The following is an 18,274-nucleotide window of genomic DNA, read 5'->3' as shown; positions in this document are numbered from 1 at the left end:
CTACAAGTTAAAAAAAAACAAAGAAACCACTATAAATCTTTGAGTAACATTTCAAACTCTATGACAACGTTTCTTAAAATATATTTCATGAGTCACCTTTATCAGAATCACCTGGCAAATTATAAAAATGAAAATTCTTAGGCTTTAGCCCAGACTCACTCACTAGAAGTGAGGCCCACAATTATGCCTTTAAAAAAATTCCCTAGGTGATCCTTACCTACATTAAAATATTAAAAGTACTGTCTTACGATATTAGGTAAAGAGTGAAAAGTGTGTCACACAACTGCCCTATGTAAAATTGAAAACATCGTACTTCAAATACTTAGGCTGAACTAAGAGTTTCATCCTACCCAATTCTACCAACAAAGGCAACTTTAAAGAATGGATTTAAAAAAAAAAAAAAGAATGGATTAAATTTCAGGGCTTCCCTGGTGGCACAGTGGTTAAGAATTTGCCTGCCATTGCAGGGGGACACGGGTTCAAGCCCTGGTCCGGGAAGATCTAACATGCCGCGGAGCAACTAAGCCCTTGCGCCACAACTAATACTTAATACTTTTAAGTACTTAATACTTTTAAGGCTTAATACTGAGCCTGCGCTCTAGAGCCTGTGAGCCACAACTACTGAGCCCACGTGCCACAACTACTGAAGCCCACGTGCCTAGAGCCTGTGCTCCGCAACAAGAAAAGCCACTGCAAGGAGAAGCCCGCGCACTGCAACGAAAAGTAGCCCCTGCTCGCCGCAACTAGAGAAAGCCCGCACGCAGTGACGAAGACCCAACACAGCCAAAAAAAAAAAAAAATAATTAAAATTTAAAAAAGAAGAATGGATTAAATTTCAGACTAGTCTTCCGATCAAAAATACGGTTTCTCAAACACTCTCATTCTCAAATATATTATGTTCCTTCAGGCCTTTCTATTGTCCTCTAGAAAATATAGCGGGCTCTCCAAACAAAATGTTTTCCTTCCATGAAAGAAGCCAGGTGTAAAGGGCAGAAGGCAAGAAGAGTAAGCAATTAATTCCTTAGTAACTACAAAATAAGTAATAGGAGACGAGAATACAAAAAGGGAGAAGTGTGTGTGGAGATATAATAAGGAGAAAAACAATAAAAACACCCTCTAACTGAGGCTAGGTGCAGGGGCAACCTGCAGCACTGCTGACGCATACGGCTACAACAGAGCTCCTCAATTCTTCCCTCAAAAGCCCTGGAGGGTGGTGAAGCCTACTGAAACACATGGACAGAGAATCAGCAATGTTATCCTGAAACAACTGTCAAATCTTCGAAGCCAACTGAAAAGCCTGAAATGAGACTCAAGGAAAGCTAGTTATACAAAAGGCTGAAAACCAGAATAAATGCTGCATAAGGTGACTTCAGACCAAAGTTCTGGTCTAACCTAAGAAATCATACATCTAGAAATAAGACTTTTCTCAAACAGAATTTTTGTCTAAAGAAACATTCATTCAGTTACTTTCCATAATGCTGAATCTCCAGGGCACAAAGCCATCAAACCTTACTCACCAGCTGTAAAGGCTTTACCACCAGATTAGGCTTCTTGCAAATCTTCTGTTCTGGCTCTTTGTGGTTTTTTGAAGGGTAATCCCGTGTAGTCTCCTTGATAACAGTAGTAGACAGTGAATTTCTAGGAGGACTGGACACACAAGCTTTGGCTTCTATTTTCTTATCTGATTGAACTAAACATGAATTTCTGACTGATGACACAGCTCCATCTGAAATGACCAATAGAGGAGCCTATGTATATCTATTAAAATAATTTGGAAACTGTTACTAAGCACATTCTATGTGCCAGGCACTGGGCAGATAATGATAGATGAGAGATATGAACCTGTCTTTGCAGACCTTTCAGTATGGAGAGATGTAAGGGAAGTTCCAGATAGGAACAAATCTTACGTTATTTATGTTGGGGGGGGGCAAGTCTGATAAGGTTTTTTTAACTTTGGTGAAAGGTTTTATTTTACAACATCCTGATTTCAATTTATTTCTTGTTCAGCTTTAGTTGTGAACATTCATTGTTGCTTAATGTACAACGTATGTGACTACTTAATAGTCCATAATACAATGCCTTAATTTTTAGGGAATTCCCAAACCAATCACATATTTTGACCATACAACCATACAAATTTACATGTGTATGATGATTATAGGAGGCTGACACATTAAAACAGACCCCAGATAGACATAAGACCATAGTGGCTCCTAAAGAAATAAACTAGTAACTGTACAAAGATGTAGGTACAAGAATATTTATCACTGTATTTTTTATAATGATAAAAATATGGATACTCTCTACATGTCCATTGACAGGAGACTGGTTAAATAAACTATAATACAGTTACATAAAATAATTATATGTAGTCAAAAAGGAAGAAATAAACTTGTATATGCTGTTATAGAATATTACCTCTATGAAGTATAAAAAGCAAGGACTTATATAATGTTTATACAATACTGTTTTGTGGAAGAAAATTATACATATGATAAATAATTATAGAGAAGAGGTCCAGAGAAAAACCACTAAAACTATTACTACTAGTTACTACCTCTGCATTGCTGGAATTGTTTAAACAAGCAAATACTGCTTTTGTAATTTTTTTCTAAGTGCAGCTAGGCTCACATATACATTTTTAAAAGTCTGGAAGGCTATATAAAAATTCTAATGGCATTTTTGGTGGGAGTAAAATGAAGAGAAATATTCACTTTCAACATTTTACTCATCTGTGCTATCTGAATTTTTTAGAATGAATGTAAGTTATTTTAATCAGAAAAATCAACAAAGATACATTTACATTTTGTAAAAAAAAACACACAGCTGTCCACTATAGCCACTTGTAGAAACTTATAAAAATATAAGTATCATATTGTACTATAGATGGCAAGACATTACCATTAAGGGAACTGAGGAAGGAGTACATGGGATCTCTCTGTATTCGTTCTTAATAACTGCAAGTGAACCTACAATAACCTCAATAAAAATTTCAAAAGAAAAAAACCACTAAGCCAAACAAAAACAAAAGTCAAGTGCCCTAAATGCAATGTGATATCCTGGAGTAGATCCAGAAACAGAAAAAGAACAAAACTGATAAAATCGGAATAGAATCTGGAGTTTAGTAAATAGCAATGTACCAATGTTAATTTCTTAGTTTTGATAAATATATCATGGTAATGTAAGATGTTAAAATTAGGGGGAAACTGGAGGAAGGGCATATGAGAAATCTGTACTATCTTTGCAACTTTTCTATAAACCTAAAATTATCTCAAAATAAAATGTTTTTTTTTTAAATTACAACTGCTGAGTCTCAATGCACACCCATTTATTCTGAACGTCCATGTATTTCTAAGAACCTCCATATATTTCTAAACAGAGTTAAGAACCACTGAACTATCTAGTGCTTCCCCCTCAGAACACCATTTCAGGAAATTTATTTCTTCAGAATTATTAAAAAATCTGGACAATGAAGAAAGTAAACTTAAAAAACTCAGATTTTAATACAGTAACCTCATTGCAACATATATCACCAGAAAGGAGGTCATTATATACAAAACATTTTCAAGGCTAATGTGTGATCTGTTTGGTTGATGTGGTTACAATAACGCCTATTTACATAACCAGTGCTCTCTTTTTCCTTGTTCTTACAGAGACAATTAAAAATCAGGTTTGCATCATATTGTAATTCAACTCACCAGGTGGTAGAGGCTTCATATCAGCATCAAACACCAGCAAGTCTTGTTCTCCTTCCCTGAACTCAACATGGAGAATGTCACTAAGAGCTCCAACAAGCTCGGTCGCATTTAAGAAGCCCAGTTTTTTGGGTGAAAGTTGCTCTTTAAAAATTACCTGTCACCAAAACAAAACCAAAAACAAACAAAAAAACAAAACAATAATATAACATATACAGGTGCCCATGGACAATGCTTTAATTTGGACTTAGCCAAACTAAATTTGTAAGGGTGAGTTAACTCAGGCATTACAACAAACCCTTGCTTCCATGCAAGTATAATACAAACCAAGAGACCTATAATCCCTCACCATAAACTTCTAGGCCAACTTCAAGTTCCTTTTAGAGCATATGTTAAATTGAAAAGAAAATTAAGGGACATTTTTACCTCTCATTTTTCACAATGTCTGATTATAAAGCAAAAAGTCTTTTTTAAAAAAGAGGGGAACACACAAAATACAAAAATCATAATAAAACTTGATATTTCTCTATTTTCAGAGAAAGAATATTCACTACCACTTTCCACATGCAATAAAATACTATTTTTAAACATTTCCTTAAAAATTTTGTTTATTATTTCACCCTGGAAGTTGGGATAAATAGGCAGGTGTCAATGTATTTCCTATAACTGTCTGATTTTCTCACCTTGGAAAAGAAGAAGAACTATACCAAATACAGATAGAAGAGAATATATATAAGATAGATAACAAATATGTTTGGTTTAAACTGCACAGTGAATTGGTAAGTTTGCCCTTGTTAATAAAGACGTCCCATTAAAATGTCTGAATTCTTAAACTTTTGTCTCCATAACCAAGGCAAAGCAGTTGTTGAGCTAACCGTAGTTCTTGCTCTCTTCCTCTTGACTAGGTGTTAGTAGGAAATAAATCCCTGCTCTGACTTAATCACCTTGGGGAAGAGCAACAGGAACACAGAAGGCAAACAGTTCTAAAGGACTGACCCTTGACAAAGGGTGGGATTTCTGCAGTGCATACTTCTTGTTGGTGTAATGCTCTGAGACCCAACTCAACTCTTTACTGACTGCTCCCAGGACACTTGTAAAAACGGGGCCCAGCGTCAGTCAAGTCACGGTTTAAAAGGGTCATTAGTATCACATCTATAGCCAATCACAGATATCCCAAAAAGAACTGGTAGAGGACAGAAGAAGCGTGGTGGTGAGTTAGATTTGGTACTTCTACTTACTTCTTTGTACATTACACATTATGACTTCTTCTCTTTTTATGTTCATTACTCTCTAATGGTTTCTTTACCTTCTCGGTAAGTGCCCAGTACTATGATGTGCAATTCAGCTGAACACACGACTAGGTTGGGAAGGATTCTTTTTAATGTAAGTTATCAATTTTTTGAATAAGTGATATTCAGAAGTTTTAAAAAGGTACACAGCAAAAACTAAGTCTCCAGCTCACTCCCATCCCTCAGTTGACCAGGAGATCACCTCCTTGGAGGTAACCATTACTACCAGTTTCTTGTGCAAACCATCACCAGCAGATTCTTGTGAATCTTTCCAGAAACTGTCAAAACTTGAACATGCATCATGCTTCAACATAATAGATTACACCTGTTGTATTTTTAATGAGTTAATACGGAGGTAATTCCAAATCCTTATATGAAACACAGTTGAGTAATCCTATCTCAGAAGCAGTTTCTTTTAGTAAGTTAGTTTGGTCCATCCATTGATATGTCAGATACACTGCCCTAGGGTCCTTTGTTATGTTATCTTCCTTATATACTCCCAACCATAAGCAAGAAAGTAATTGGTGTATTTCTACTCCCACTCTCTTACTTCTCTTCCATCTCCAATCCATTTTGGTTGTTTTATTTTTTCCTTAGAGTTTATATTTATGCCTTCAATTATATGTATATATCCTATTACATGATTTCATTTCCTCATGGAGTAGATTTTGTAGATGATACACTCGTAGTGCAAACACTTTATTTTCTGCAAATTGGCAGCTGGACCCAGTGGCTTGATCAGACTCATGCTCCACCCCTATGACAACACTATTAGTGATGCCATGTTCTAAAAAGAGGTACATATAATGTCTGGTTGTCTTTTTTTTTTTTTTTTCTTGGTGTTGTTAGGAGCCATTACTGGTCGATGCCTGATCTACTATTTTACTGAGAGGCTTAACATAGTGATATTCTAATTCTATAAATTCTTTTTTGTTATTTAGTTGGAATATTTTATAGAGATATGCTCCCCTCATCTGCTATTTGGTTACACAGTCCTACCAGTTCATTCAGGAAAGTGAGGTAAGTGACTGGCTCTTTCTCTTTATTTACCATTTTCTAAGGTAATGAATTGGTTCTCTATCATCTTCCATGATAACCAATTAGTTTTTAATATCATATGAACTCATAGAATTAAACATATTTGATGGGCTTCAAACCACTGCAATTATTATCCTTATTGAAACCTGAAATAACACTTCACATGGATTCCTAAGCCCTTCTAATGTGAACCTAGTCTTTAATAGTCCTTGCTGGTCTGGAATGGTAAGATGTTCCAGGTTCAATTTATGCAATTAGAAATCCTTGTACATACAATTAAAATTATCTCATAATTACCCCCATATATCCCATAATTATTAATATGCTCTATATCAGGGGTGCCCAACCCCCGGATGGCATACTGGTACTGGTCCACGGCCTGTTAGAACAGGGCCGCACAGCAGGAGGTTAGCAGCGGGCGAGCGAGCGAAGCTTCATCTGCTGCTCCCCACTGCTCACATTACCGCCTGAACCATGCCCACCCTCCATCTGTGGAAAAACTGTCTTCCACAAAACTGGTCCTTGGTGCCAAAAAGGTTGGGGACTGCTGCTCTATATCACATTACTCAATAGTCTCAAAAAAAACAGTACTCACATTACCATCACCAGTATAATTAATAAAAGCAGTTAACATTTTTTTCCTATGCTCACCCCTTCTCTTTCTACCATTTTGTGTAATTGTCCTTTATATTGTCAGAGTATATAGCCATTATATACTATATTCTCTTCTTTCTAACCCTCATTTGGTCTTAGTTTTATAAGTGGCGCTCACGTTCAGTTCTTTTGTTGCTGTCCCTCAAGTGATTTTGGTTACGTGAAGTTCATTCTTCAGTAGACTCCTTGAGGTCTCATGGGAACAATGGTTCTTGAATTCTTGCATGGCAGCAATAGCTTGTCTAGTTCTGTATAGTTGAAAGTCAATTTTGCTAGCCATAAAATCCTTGGCTCACATTTTTTTTTCCTTGAGTGTTTAAAATATGTTATTTTTTAAATCCCTTTTCTTCTAAACATGAGAATGTTTAGAAGAACACTGAAAATGTTCTATAACCTAATTTTGTCTCCTTTATAAGTCACTTGTTCATTTGTTCAAAGGATTATTTTTTTCTTTAAGTCCAATAATTTGGTGTTTGTCATTCTGGGTTGATATTCTCAGGTATGCAGTGTGTTCTTTCAATATATAATTTCAAGTCTTCTATTTCAGTAAAGTTCACTCAAATTATAGTTTTCAATATTTGTTCTGTTCCATCATTGGTTTTATTTCATACGTTGGCTCTTCTCTGCCTGTTTTCAATGCCTGTTACTTTCGCTTCAATCTTTCTTATTCATTTTTTCCTAGTATTTTCTTATGAAAATTTTTAAACACAGGAAAAGGTGAAAGACTTGGACAGTGAACATCCGCCACCTAGATTATATAATTATTAGTATTCTGCTATATTTCCTTTATCATCTATATAGCCATCTACCTACCAAACCATCTTACCTTTTTTAAGCATTTCAACACGAGCTGCAGACATCAGTACCCTTTACCCCAAAATATGTCAGTATGCACATAATTAACTGAGTTCAATATCTGTTGGTTTTTTAAACATAAAATTTACATACACTGAAATGTATAAAACTTAAGTTTATCATTCAATTAGCTTTGATAAATGCACACTGTGTGCCGCAAACTCATATTTAAGATATAAAACATTTCCATCACTCAGCAAGTTCTTTCTTTCCCAGAGAAAAACAACTCTCTTTTTCCACCATAAATTAGCTTTGGCTATCCTAGCAATTCAAATAGAAGGTATCCTACACTGTATACTCTTGTGTTCAGCAGCAAGCGTTTCTCAAATTCATCCATGTTGATTCATCTATCAGTAGTTGATTTATTTTTAATGCTGAATACTATTTCATTGTAAGAATATACCACAATTTCTTTATTCATTTTCATACTAATGAATAATAGAGTTTTCTCCAGTTGTGGCTATTAAGCATAAAGCTGTTACAAATATTATTGTACAAGTCTTTTGGGGGGACATAGGCTTTGATTTCTCTTGAATTAATAATTCTGGATCAAAGAGTATAATTCTGGATCAAAGAGTAAATATACATTTATTTTATAACAAACTGTCAGAACATTTTCCAAAGTAGTACCATTTTATACTTGAACCAAAAATGTATGAGTTTACTAGCATTTGTGTTTATTAATCACTCATACATCTACACTTGTGAAGTGTCTGTTCAAACCTTTTTTTAATGGAGTTGTTCAGCTTTCTGTAATGGAGATATAGAAGGTTCTCTATGTATTCTGGATATGAGTCCTTTTTCAGATGTATGATTGTAAATATTTCTTCCTAGTCTGTGGTCTGCCTTTTAATTTTTAAATGGAGTCTCCTAAATAGTAAAATTTTGATAAAGTCTCATTATCAATTTTCTTTTAAATGATTATTGCTTTCTATGTCCTAAGAAACTCTTAAATATCCCCAGATTGTAAATAAAGTTTTCTTCTAGGAGCTTTAATTTTGAATTTTTCCCATTTATGTCTATGATATATCCCTAATTTTGTACATGGTGTGAGGTTGGGGTTGAGATTTATTTTTTTCCCACATAAGTAGTTGTTCCACCATCATTTGTTGAAAAGATTTTCCTGTCCCCATTGAATTCCTTTGGCATCTCCATCAAAAATCACTTGAGTGCATAAGAACTGAACTCCTTCTGTACTCTCATATATAACAAACTTATGGATTTGTCAGTATTTACAAATAGCCTACAAGAATTATGATGGGGACAATACTGAATCTATAGGTTAATAACAACACTAAGCTTCTTACCCATGAATGTTACAGCTCTCCATTTAGTCTTCTTTAATTTCTCTCAGCAACGTTAGTATTTTTCAGTACAGGTGTCTTATGTTTCTTTGTTAGACTTATTTTCAAGTAATTTGACACTATTGTAAATAGAATTTTAAAAATTTCATTTTCCAATTGTTTGCTGCCTCCATATGGAAATATAACAGATTTTTATATTAATCTATATTATATTATTTTTATTATTAATCCATATAATTAATATACAACTTTTTTATATTAACTTTGGCCTTAATAAATTCACTTATTTGTTCTAATAGCTTTTCATGGATTCCTTAGTACATTCTATGTAGGCAATCATGTTTTCTACAAATAATGACAGTTTCACTACTTCAAGTTTTTGTGCCTATTTTTTTCTTATTTTATTACACTGTCTAGGACCTCCAGTACAATACTGAATTAAAGCCGTGCGAATGGACATGGTAGCCCTGATTTTAGGGGGAAAGTGTCCAGTGTTTTACTATTAAGTATGACAAGTATAGGTTTTTCATAGCTATCCTTTACCAGGTTGAGGAAGTTCTATTCTATTCCTATTTTTCTGAGAGTTTTGATTACAAATGGGTATTAAATTTTGGTAATTCTTTTTCTGCATCTAAAATGATCATATGATTTTCTTCCTTATTCTGTTAACATGGTGAATTATGTTAATTCCTTTTGAAATGTTACTCCAACCTTGTATTGCTGGGGGAAAATACCCTCTTGTTCACATATTGCTGGATTCAATTTACTATTATTTTATAATATTTTTTATCCTATGTTATGATAAACATGATCTAATTGGGTTTTTTTGTAATGTCTATGTCAAGTTTTGGTAGCAGGATAATGTATTCATAGAAAATACTCCCCAACTCATTCTATTTTATGAAAGAAACAATGTATGATTAATATAATTTCCTCCTTAAAAGTTTGACAGAATTCACCAATAAAACCATATGGGCCTGGAGTTTTTTCTTCTTCTCCCTTCTTTTGTGGAGAGGTGTTTTGCTTTCTTTTGTTTTTTTTAAATAACAAAAATCCATTTCTTGATACTTACAGGGATATTCAGATTTTCTATTTCATCTTGCCTCAGTTGGGTAATTTGTGTCTTTTGAGGAATTTGTCCATTCCATCTAAGTTGTCAAATGATAGGCACAGTTGTTCATAATATTTCCTTATTGTCCTTTTAGTATCTGTAGAATTTATAACGATATAACCTCTTTCCTGAAATTGGTGTTTGTGTCCTCTCTTTTTTTTTTAATTTAACTAGTTAATGGTTTATCAATTTTGGTGATCTTACAAAGAATCAATATTTGGCTTTGTTAATTGTTGCTATTTTATTAATGTCTTTTTTTTTTTTTAATGCTATTCTTGTCTGCTTACATTCTTTTTATGTATGTATGTATGTATGTATGTATGGCTGTGTTGGGTCTTCATTTCTGTGCGAGGGCTTTCTCTAGTTGTGGCAAGTGGGGGCCACTCTTCATCGCGGTGCGCGGGCCTTTCCCTGTCGCGGCCTCTCGTTGCCGAGCACAGGCTCCAGATGCGCAGGCTCAGTAATTGTGGCTCACGGGTGCTCCGCGGCATGTGGGATCTTCCCAGGCCAGGGCTCGAACCCGCGTCCCCTGCATTGGCAGGCAGATTCTCAACCACTGTGCCACCAGGGAAGCCCTTAATGTCTATTCTTGATTTTATTATTTCTTCTCTCCTACTATTTTGACTTTACTTTGCTCCTCCCTTTTCTAGACTTCTTAAGTAGACCTTCAGGTCAATGATGATTTTATATCTTTCTTTTCTTCTAATTTAGGCATTTTAGAGCTACAAATTTCTCTTTGAGCACTGTTTTAGCTACATCTCACAATTTTTGACATGTTATATTTTCATTTTCAATTGGAAATATTTTCAAATTTCCCTTGTGATTCTGTCTTTAATAAGTTATTTAGCTACATTCAATATCCTGTAATAAACCATAATGCAAAAGAGTATGAAAAAGTACACATATATATGTATAACTGAATGACTTTGCTGTACACCCAGACACTAACACAACATTGTAAATCAACTATACTTCAATTTAAAAAAATAAGTTATTTAGAAGAGAACTGTTTAATTTCCAAATTATCTGGAGGGTTAATTCTTAAGTAATTCATTGTATTGATTTGTAATTTAATTCCATCTTAAAGAACATACTCTGTAAGATTTCAGTATTTTGAAATTTGTTGAGACTTATTCCATGGCCAACTACATGGTCCATCCTGGCAAATGTTCCATGTGTACTTGAACAGAATGTGTATTCTGCAGTTGTTGGGTACAGTGTTCTATAAAAGTCAAACAGATCATGATGGTAGACAGTGTGGTTCAGATTTTCTATGTCCTTATTCATTTTTTTTGACTATTTTATTAAATGCCAGAAAGAGAAAACCCCTATAATTGTGGAGTTAACTCATAATTAATTCTGTCAATTTTTAGATCATTTATCTTAAAGCATTATTAGGTGAATACACATTTGACTGTTGTGTCTTCCTAATTAACCGTTTATCCTTATGAAATATCCCTCTATCTCCGATAATACACTTTGCCTAGAATTCTGACTTTACCTGATTTTTTTTAGTCACTTCAATTCTTTTATGCTTACTGTATGTATGTATGATATATCTTTTTCATCTTTTACTTTCAACCAATCTGTATCTTTTTACTAACAATGTATTTCATGTGGACAGCATTTAGTTGCATCTTTCTTTTTCATTCCATTTCATAACTTCATTAATTGTAATATATACTCCACTACATTCCTGAAATTATTAATATAATTGGACTTACAGATACCATTTTTTAAATTGAAGTATAGTTGGTTTACAATGTTGTGTTAGTTTCAGGTGTACAGCAAAATGATTCAGTTTATATACATATATATTTTTCAGATTCTTTTCCTTATAGGTTATTACAAGATATTGAATATAGTTTCCTGTGCTATACGGTAGGTCCTTGTTGTTTACCTATTTTATATATATTAGTGTGTGTCTGTTAATCCCAAACCCCTAATTTATCCCTCCCTCCCTTTCCCCTTTGTTAATCATAGTTTGTTTTCTATGTCTGCGAGTCTGTTTCTGATTTGTAAATAAGTTCATTTGTATCATTCTTTAGATCCCACATATAAGTGTTATCATACGATATTTGTCTTTCTGTGACTTATTACTTCACTTGGTATGATAACCTCCAGGTCCATCCATGTTACTGCAAATGGCATTATTTCGTTCTTTTTTATGGCTGAGTAATATTCCATTGTATATATATACCACATCTTCTTTATTCATCTGTTGATGGACACTTAGGTTGCTTCCATGTCTTGGCTATTGTAAACAGTGCTACAATGAACACTGGGGTGCATCTATCTTTTTGAATTATGATTTTCTCCAGATATATGCCCAGGAGTGGGATTGCTGGGTCATATGGTAGCTCCATTTTTAGTTTTTTAAGGAACCTCCATACTGTTTCTCAATAGTGGCTGCACCAATTTACATTCCCACCAACAGTGCAGAGTGTTACCTTTTCTCCACACCCTCTCCAGCATTTATTTGTAGACTTTTTGATGATCGCCATTCTGACTGGTGTGAGGTGATCCCTTATTGCATTTGCATTCTCTAATAATTAGCAATGTTGAGCATCTTTTCATGTGTCTGTTGGCCCTCTGTATGTCTTCTTTGGAGAAATGTCTATTTAGGTTTTCTGCCCATTTTTTGATTGGGTTGTTTTTTTTTTATAATGAGCTGTATGAGCTGTTTGTGTATTTTGGAAACTGAGCTCTTGTTGTTCACATTGTTTGCAAATATCTTCTCCTATACAGCTAACATTTTTGCTATTTAATTTCTGCTAATCCCATTTGTATTTTGTTTCTCTCAAACTTTGTTCCTTTGTTGTCCTTCAAGCAAAACAGCTGAACAGTAAACCCCGTCTTCCTTTGAGTTTACTGAGTATTTTTATACAATTCCATTTTAATTTATCTATTGGTTTTATAGCTATAACTCTGCATTATTTATTGTTCTATACATCCTTTTCAGTCTTACTGTACTACTTCACATAAAACACAAGAACCTTGCAAACTATAGTTCCATGTACTGCCCCTCCACTCATTATGCCGTGGTTTTCACAAATATTACGTCTACATGTTACAAACCCAATTATACAGTGTTATAATTTTTGCTTTAAACAGTCATATACTTAATTGATTTTTTAAAAAGTCTTTGATATATACCCACACATTTACCATTTCCTGTGCTCTTCAATCCTTCCTATAGATTCAAGTACAATCTGGCATCATTTCCTTCAGCCTGAAGAATATTCTTTAGAATTTCCTATAATGCAGGGCTGCTTACAATTAATTACCCACTTTTGATGATCTGAAAATACCTCTACTTTACCTTCATTCTTCAAAGTTCTTGAAAGATACTACCAAGATACTATACTACTGGAAATAAAAAATTGGGCAAAGAGTGGGGTTTTTTTGAAAACTTTAAAGATGTCATTCCACTGTCTTCTAGCCTTTACTGTTCCTAATGAGAGGTCAGCCATCATATTTAACATTGTTCCCCTCTATGGCAATGTGTCATTTTTCTTTAGTTGCATGATTTTCTAATTACTTTGAGTTTTCTGCAGTTTGACTACGATGTGCCTATGTAAGATTTTCTTTGTATTCATTTTGTGGGCTTTTCTGGGTTTCTTAAATCTGTAAACTCTTTCATAAAATTTACAAAATTTTCAACCATTATTTTCTCAAGAATTTTTTCTCTTTTCATTTTTTCTCCTTACCATCTTTCTCTCATCACAATTACACATATGTTAGGCTACTTGGTATCGTCCCACAGGTCTCTCAGATTCTGCTTTTTTTTTTTTTTTTTTGGCCATGCCACACGGCTCACGGTACCTCTCAGTTCCCCAACCAGGGACTGAACCTGGGCCACGGCAGTGAAAGCACCAAATCCTAACCACTATACCACCAGGGAACTCCCAGATTCTGCTTTTGAACAAAATTTTTTTCATTTATTTTCTCTCTCTGTTCTTCAGATTGGATCATTTCTACCAATCTGTTCTGGGGTTCACTGATGCTTTCTTCTGCCATTTCCAATTTGTTCTTAAGACACTGCAGTGAATTTACTTCAGATATTTTATTTTCAACTCTAGAAAATCATTTGACTTTATAATTTCTTTTTCTCCACTGAGGTTTCTTATCTGTTCATTTAGTGTGAACATATATTGCTTTACACTCTTTTTTTTTTTTTTTTAATTTTTATTTATTTATTTATTTATTTTTGGCTGTGTTGGGTCTTCGTTTCTGTGCCAGGGCTTTCTCTAGTTGTGGCAAGCAGAGGCCACTCTTCATCGCGGTGTGCGGGCCTCTCACTATCGTGGCCTCTCTTGTTGCGGAGCACAGGCTCCAGACGCGCAGGCTCAGTAGCTGTGGCTCACGGGCCCAGTTGCTCCGCGGCATGTGGGATCTTCCCAGACCAGGGCTTGAACCCGTGTTCCCTGCATTGGCAGGCAGACTCTCAACCACTGCGCCACCAGGGAAGCCCGCTTTACACTCTTTTTAATGTGGTTTTAAGAATTCTTTAAAACCTTTGCTAACTTCAACATCTGCATCATCTCAGGATCAGTTTCCATTGATTATTTTTTCTCTTCACCAAGGGCCACATTTTGTTTCTTAAATCTATCCAGTAATTTTGGTTTGTATCCTGGACATCATAATATGTAAGCTGTAGAGACTGTGGAATCTTTTACAGTCCTTCTAAGAGTACTGCTTTTTGCTTAGTTTTAGCTGGGCGTTAACTTGACTAATCTTAAATTCTGACTCCCTGTGGTGGGCAACAGCTGAAATAGATTCAGTTCTTTTAGCCTTACTAGGCTGCTTTGAGTCTGCCCCAGGCATGTGTAGTTCAACAGTCAGAGATTTGAGCAGAATTTATGTGCAGAATTTGATGCTCCCTCTCTGCAGCTCTCTCCATCCTATGATTTCTCCCCTCATTTTTCAGCTGCTTATGTAGCTCCAAATCAGAAGCCAGTAAAACTTCTGATTTCTATCCAACCTCCAATTCCAAACAATGTATGGGGCCTGCCATCAGGCCAAAATCCAGGCAAATAAAAAGGTGCCATTCCCTCCTCCAGGTGCTGACTCCTTTCCAGTTTCTGCCTGCTTTTGGACAATTTCTAGTACCTTCAGAGAGTGATTTTGCGTATTTTGTCCAGAACTTATAATAATTATCTTCAGGATTGTTCCAATATAGGCTACTCAGACATAATATTACCTTAATTTATTTGCATGCCTGAGTTTCTCACTAGATTTCAAAAACCTTAGTGACAGAGCCTTTTATGCCTGGATCCCCAGTGCCTCCCTCATTTATTTTGACTTTCAAAATGTTCCTCATTTTTACCTACTGTTTTTTCTTAGGGCATAAGCTGTTATATTTTTTGCTCTTGTAATCTTTGAAGTTTAGTCTTCATTTCTGAAATGATTTTTCCTTTTATTTATAATTCTTCCCTGAGTACTGTTCACCTTATTTACAAATTCGTGTAATTCAGATTTATGTTGTTCTTTCATGTTTTGTATCACTTTCTTAGTATATATTTTTGAAAAAGTAGGTTTCAGTTTTGACCTTTATTAGGGACATGTCTTTCTGACATGCTTTTACTGTCAGTAGATACGTTATTCTGCTCCTTATTCTCTTTTTTTCTTAAGACAATGATGCAATTTGACCCTGATCCTCTTCGGTTGAAATTCATTGAATTATGAAATTCATTTTCCTGACTTACAGGACATCATTCTGGATTGCTTTCTGCTTCACAGAGCTCCTCCTTCCATTGTTTTCATATACTGTATAAAAATACAGTAGGTTAATTTTGAAATTTCCTGGCTCTTTTCCCTTAATACTACTTACATCTAAGACTTCTCTTGTTCTACTGTCCGTATCCTGCTCAATTTTTCATTAGTGTCTATAAGGGAGCTCTGGCTGGTCAGTTTCAAGAATACACAGGAGGGCTTCCCTGGTGGCGCAGTGGTTGAGAATCTGCCTGCCAATGCAGGGGACACGGGTTCGAGCCCTGGTCTGGGAAGATCCCACATGCCGCGGAGCAACCGGGCCCGTGAGCCACAACTGCTGAGCCTGCGTGTCTGGAGCCTGTGCTCCGCAACAAGAGAGGCCGCGATACTGAGAGGCCCGCGCACCGCGATGAAGAGTGGCCTCCGCTTGCCGCAACTAGAGAACGCCCTAGCACAGAAACGAAGACCCAACATAGCAACCAATCAATCAATTAAATAATAAATAAATCTTTAAAAAAAAAAAAAGAATACACAGGAGCTATGGTGCTCCAGCCCTATTCAACTCTTACCATGAAACATTCTCTGCTATTAGATAAGTCAAAATATCATCCAGTTTCAGCTGCTGTTTTCAAAATGGCTTGCTGTACATTCTAGTGAATACCTGATGGCTATTTTGCGATTCTTTTGTCCCTAGGTCCATCAGACATTGGCTCTCTTGCTTCCCTGTTTTCTCCTGGCACAGACATTGATATTATGAGGCTCTTGTGGCTGCTGCTGATTACTCTCCAGCAATTATTCATGGGAGATATATTATCCGATTTTGTTATAAATATTGTCTGTGGATTTTTTGTTTTGCTATCTAGTTTCTCTGACTGTTTTTACGTGGCACTTCAGGAAGATCCAAAAACTATGCTGTCACTGCACTATCTTCCCTTCAATTAGCAATTTAACAAAGGATCTTGAAAGAATGGCAGACTGGTGCCCAGGTATTTCAAGAGGACAAATCACACAGGTAGCTTTTATAACATGTTGGATAAATAAAGGGTTAGTAAGTGTTACTACAAGTTAGAATAAAGGTTAAATTAAATCTATACTTATTATATATTTCTAATAATAATGTTGAATTTCTGCCGAAGTCTTTTTACTAAGAAGGGCAAAGAGCTTCCCTGTAACATTAAAAGATTTGTTTTACAGACTCACAGACTTAGAGAATGAACTTATGGTTAGCAAGGGGGAAGGCGGGGTGGGGGAAGGACAGATTGGGAGTTTGGGATTGACATGTACACACTGCTATATTTAAAATAGATAACCAACAAGGACCTACTGAATAGCACAGGGAACTCTGCTCAGTATTCTGTAATAACCTAAATGGGAAAAGAATTTGAAAAAGAATAGATACATGTATATGTATAACTGAATCACACTGCTGCACACCGGAAACTAACACAACACTGTTAATCAACTATACTCCAATATAAAAACAAATCCTATTAAAAAAGAAAGGTTTATTTTAATTTCTCCAAGATTGTTGACTTTTAATCTTAACTCCATGAATTTTTATTACAGGAAGGTACTTTTGCTAAAATGTTAGTTGTATAAAACTATTCACTTTGAGTTGTGAATCTGGCATAGGAAGTTTATTTTTACCCATAAATTTTGTGACAATTAAGTCATATTCTATTACTTTATTACTCTATTTTACACTTTATTCTTTTTAGTTATTTATTTATTTTTGGCTGTTGGGTCTTCATTGCTGCGTGTGGGCTTTCTCTAGTTGTGGCGAGTGGGGGCTACTCTTCGTTGCGGTATGCGGTCTTCTCATTGTGGTGGCTTCTCTTGTTGCACTGCATGGGCTCTAGGCGCAGAGGCTTCAGTAGTTGTGGCACACAGGCTCAGTAGTTGTGGCTCGCAAGCTCTAGAGCGCAGGCTCAGTAGCTGTGGTGTGTGGGCTTAGTTGCTCCGAGGCATGTGGGATCTTCCCGGCCCAGGGCTCGAACCCATGTCCCCTGAATTGGCAGGAAGATTCTTAACCACTGAGCCACCAGGGAAGTCCCTACACTTTATTCTGTAATTTCATTTTTAGATAAGTGACTTGACTTGTTAATCCAAAAAACATCAAGACTCTTTGTTTTAGCTTTCTCTCATGAGCCTATTTGAAATAAACTTTTTGGTTCTAAAAGATTCATTTCTTTAAATTCACAATGTGAAATTAAGTTTTCTCCATCACTGAGGGATGATATGCATCTTTTCTAAGTTTTCTTTTTTTTAGTCTACTATGAGTTTTAACAGTTATCGAACAATTACTATGTGGCAGGCACTGTTCTAATTACTTTATTTTAAGCCATTTAAACTTGACAAAACTCTATAAAGTAGGTAATATTATTCTGACTTCACATATCATCTATGAAATAGCACATAGAGGTGATGTATCTTAACCATTATGCTATGCAGTATCTCACAACATCCGTGTTCATATGTACAAATATGTGATAGTGTTCATGACATAGTAGTTAAGAGTTAGGATAGTGAAGCCAGACTGCCAGGGTTTCAAATCCTGGCTCCACCCATTATTGGCTACCTGACCCTTAGGCAAGTTACTTTTCTGTGCCTCAC

At 35.5% G+C, this 18,274-nt stretch overlaps 1 protein-coding gene across 7 annotated transcripts in view; it reads right to left on the bottom strand.

The window, feature by feature from the left end:
- Positions 1 to 18,274, bottom strand: part of TDRD5 (tudor domain containing 5) — a 98,647-nt gene that overhangs the window by 40,892 nt on the left and 39,481 nt on the right. For all 7 annotated transcript variants that reach the window (XM_059903778.1, XM_059903808.1, XM_059903824.1 and 4 more), the window contains 2 exons: positions 3,699 to 3,852; positions 1,518 to 1,726 (listed from right to left, as the gene is read on the bottom strand). In XM_059903778.1, coding sequence (XP_059759761.1) covers positions 1,518 to 1,726; positions 3,699 to 3,852 — 363 coding nt within the window. The remainder of the gene's footprint in view (positions 1 to 1,517; positions 1,727 to 3,698; positions 3,853 to 18,274) is intronic.

The sequence above is a fragment of the Balaenoptera ricei genome, chromosome 1 (genome assembly GCF_028023285.1).
Source record: "Balaenoptera ricei isolate mBalRic1 chromosome 1, mBalRic1.hap2, whole genome shotgun sequence".
NCBI lineage: Eukaryota > Metazoa > Chordata > Mammalia > Artiodactyla > Balaenopteridae > Balaenoptera > Balaenoptera ricei.
This window is presented reverse-complemented; position numbering and strand designations above follow the sequence as displayed.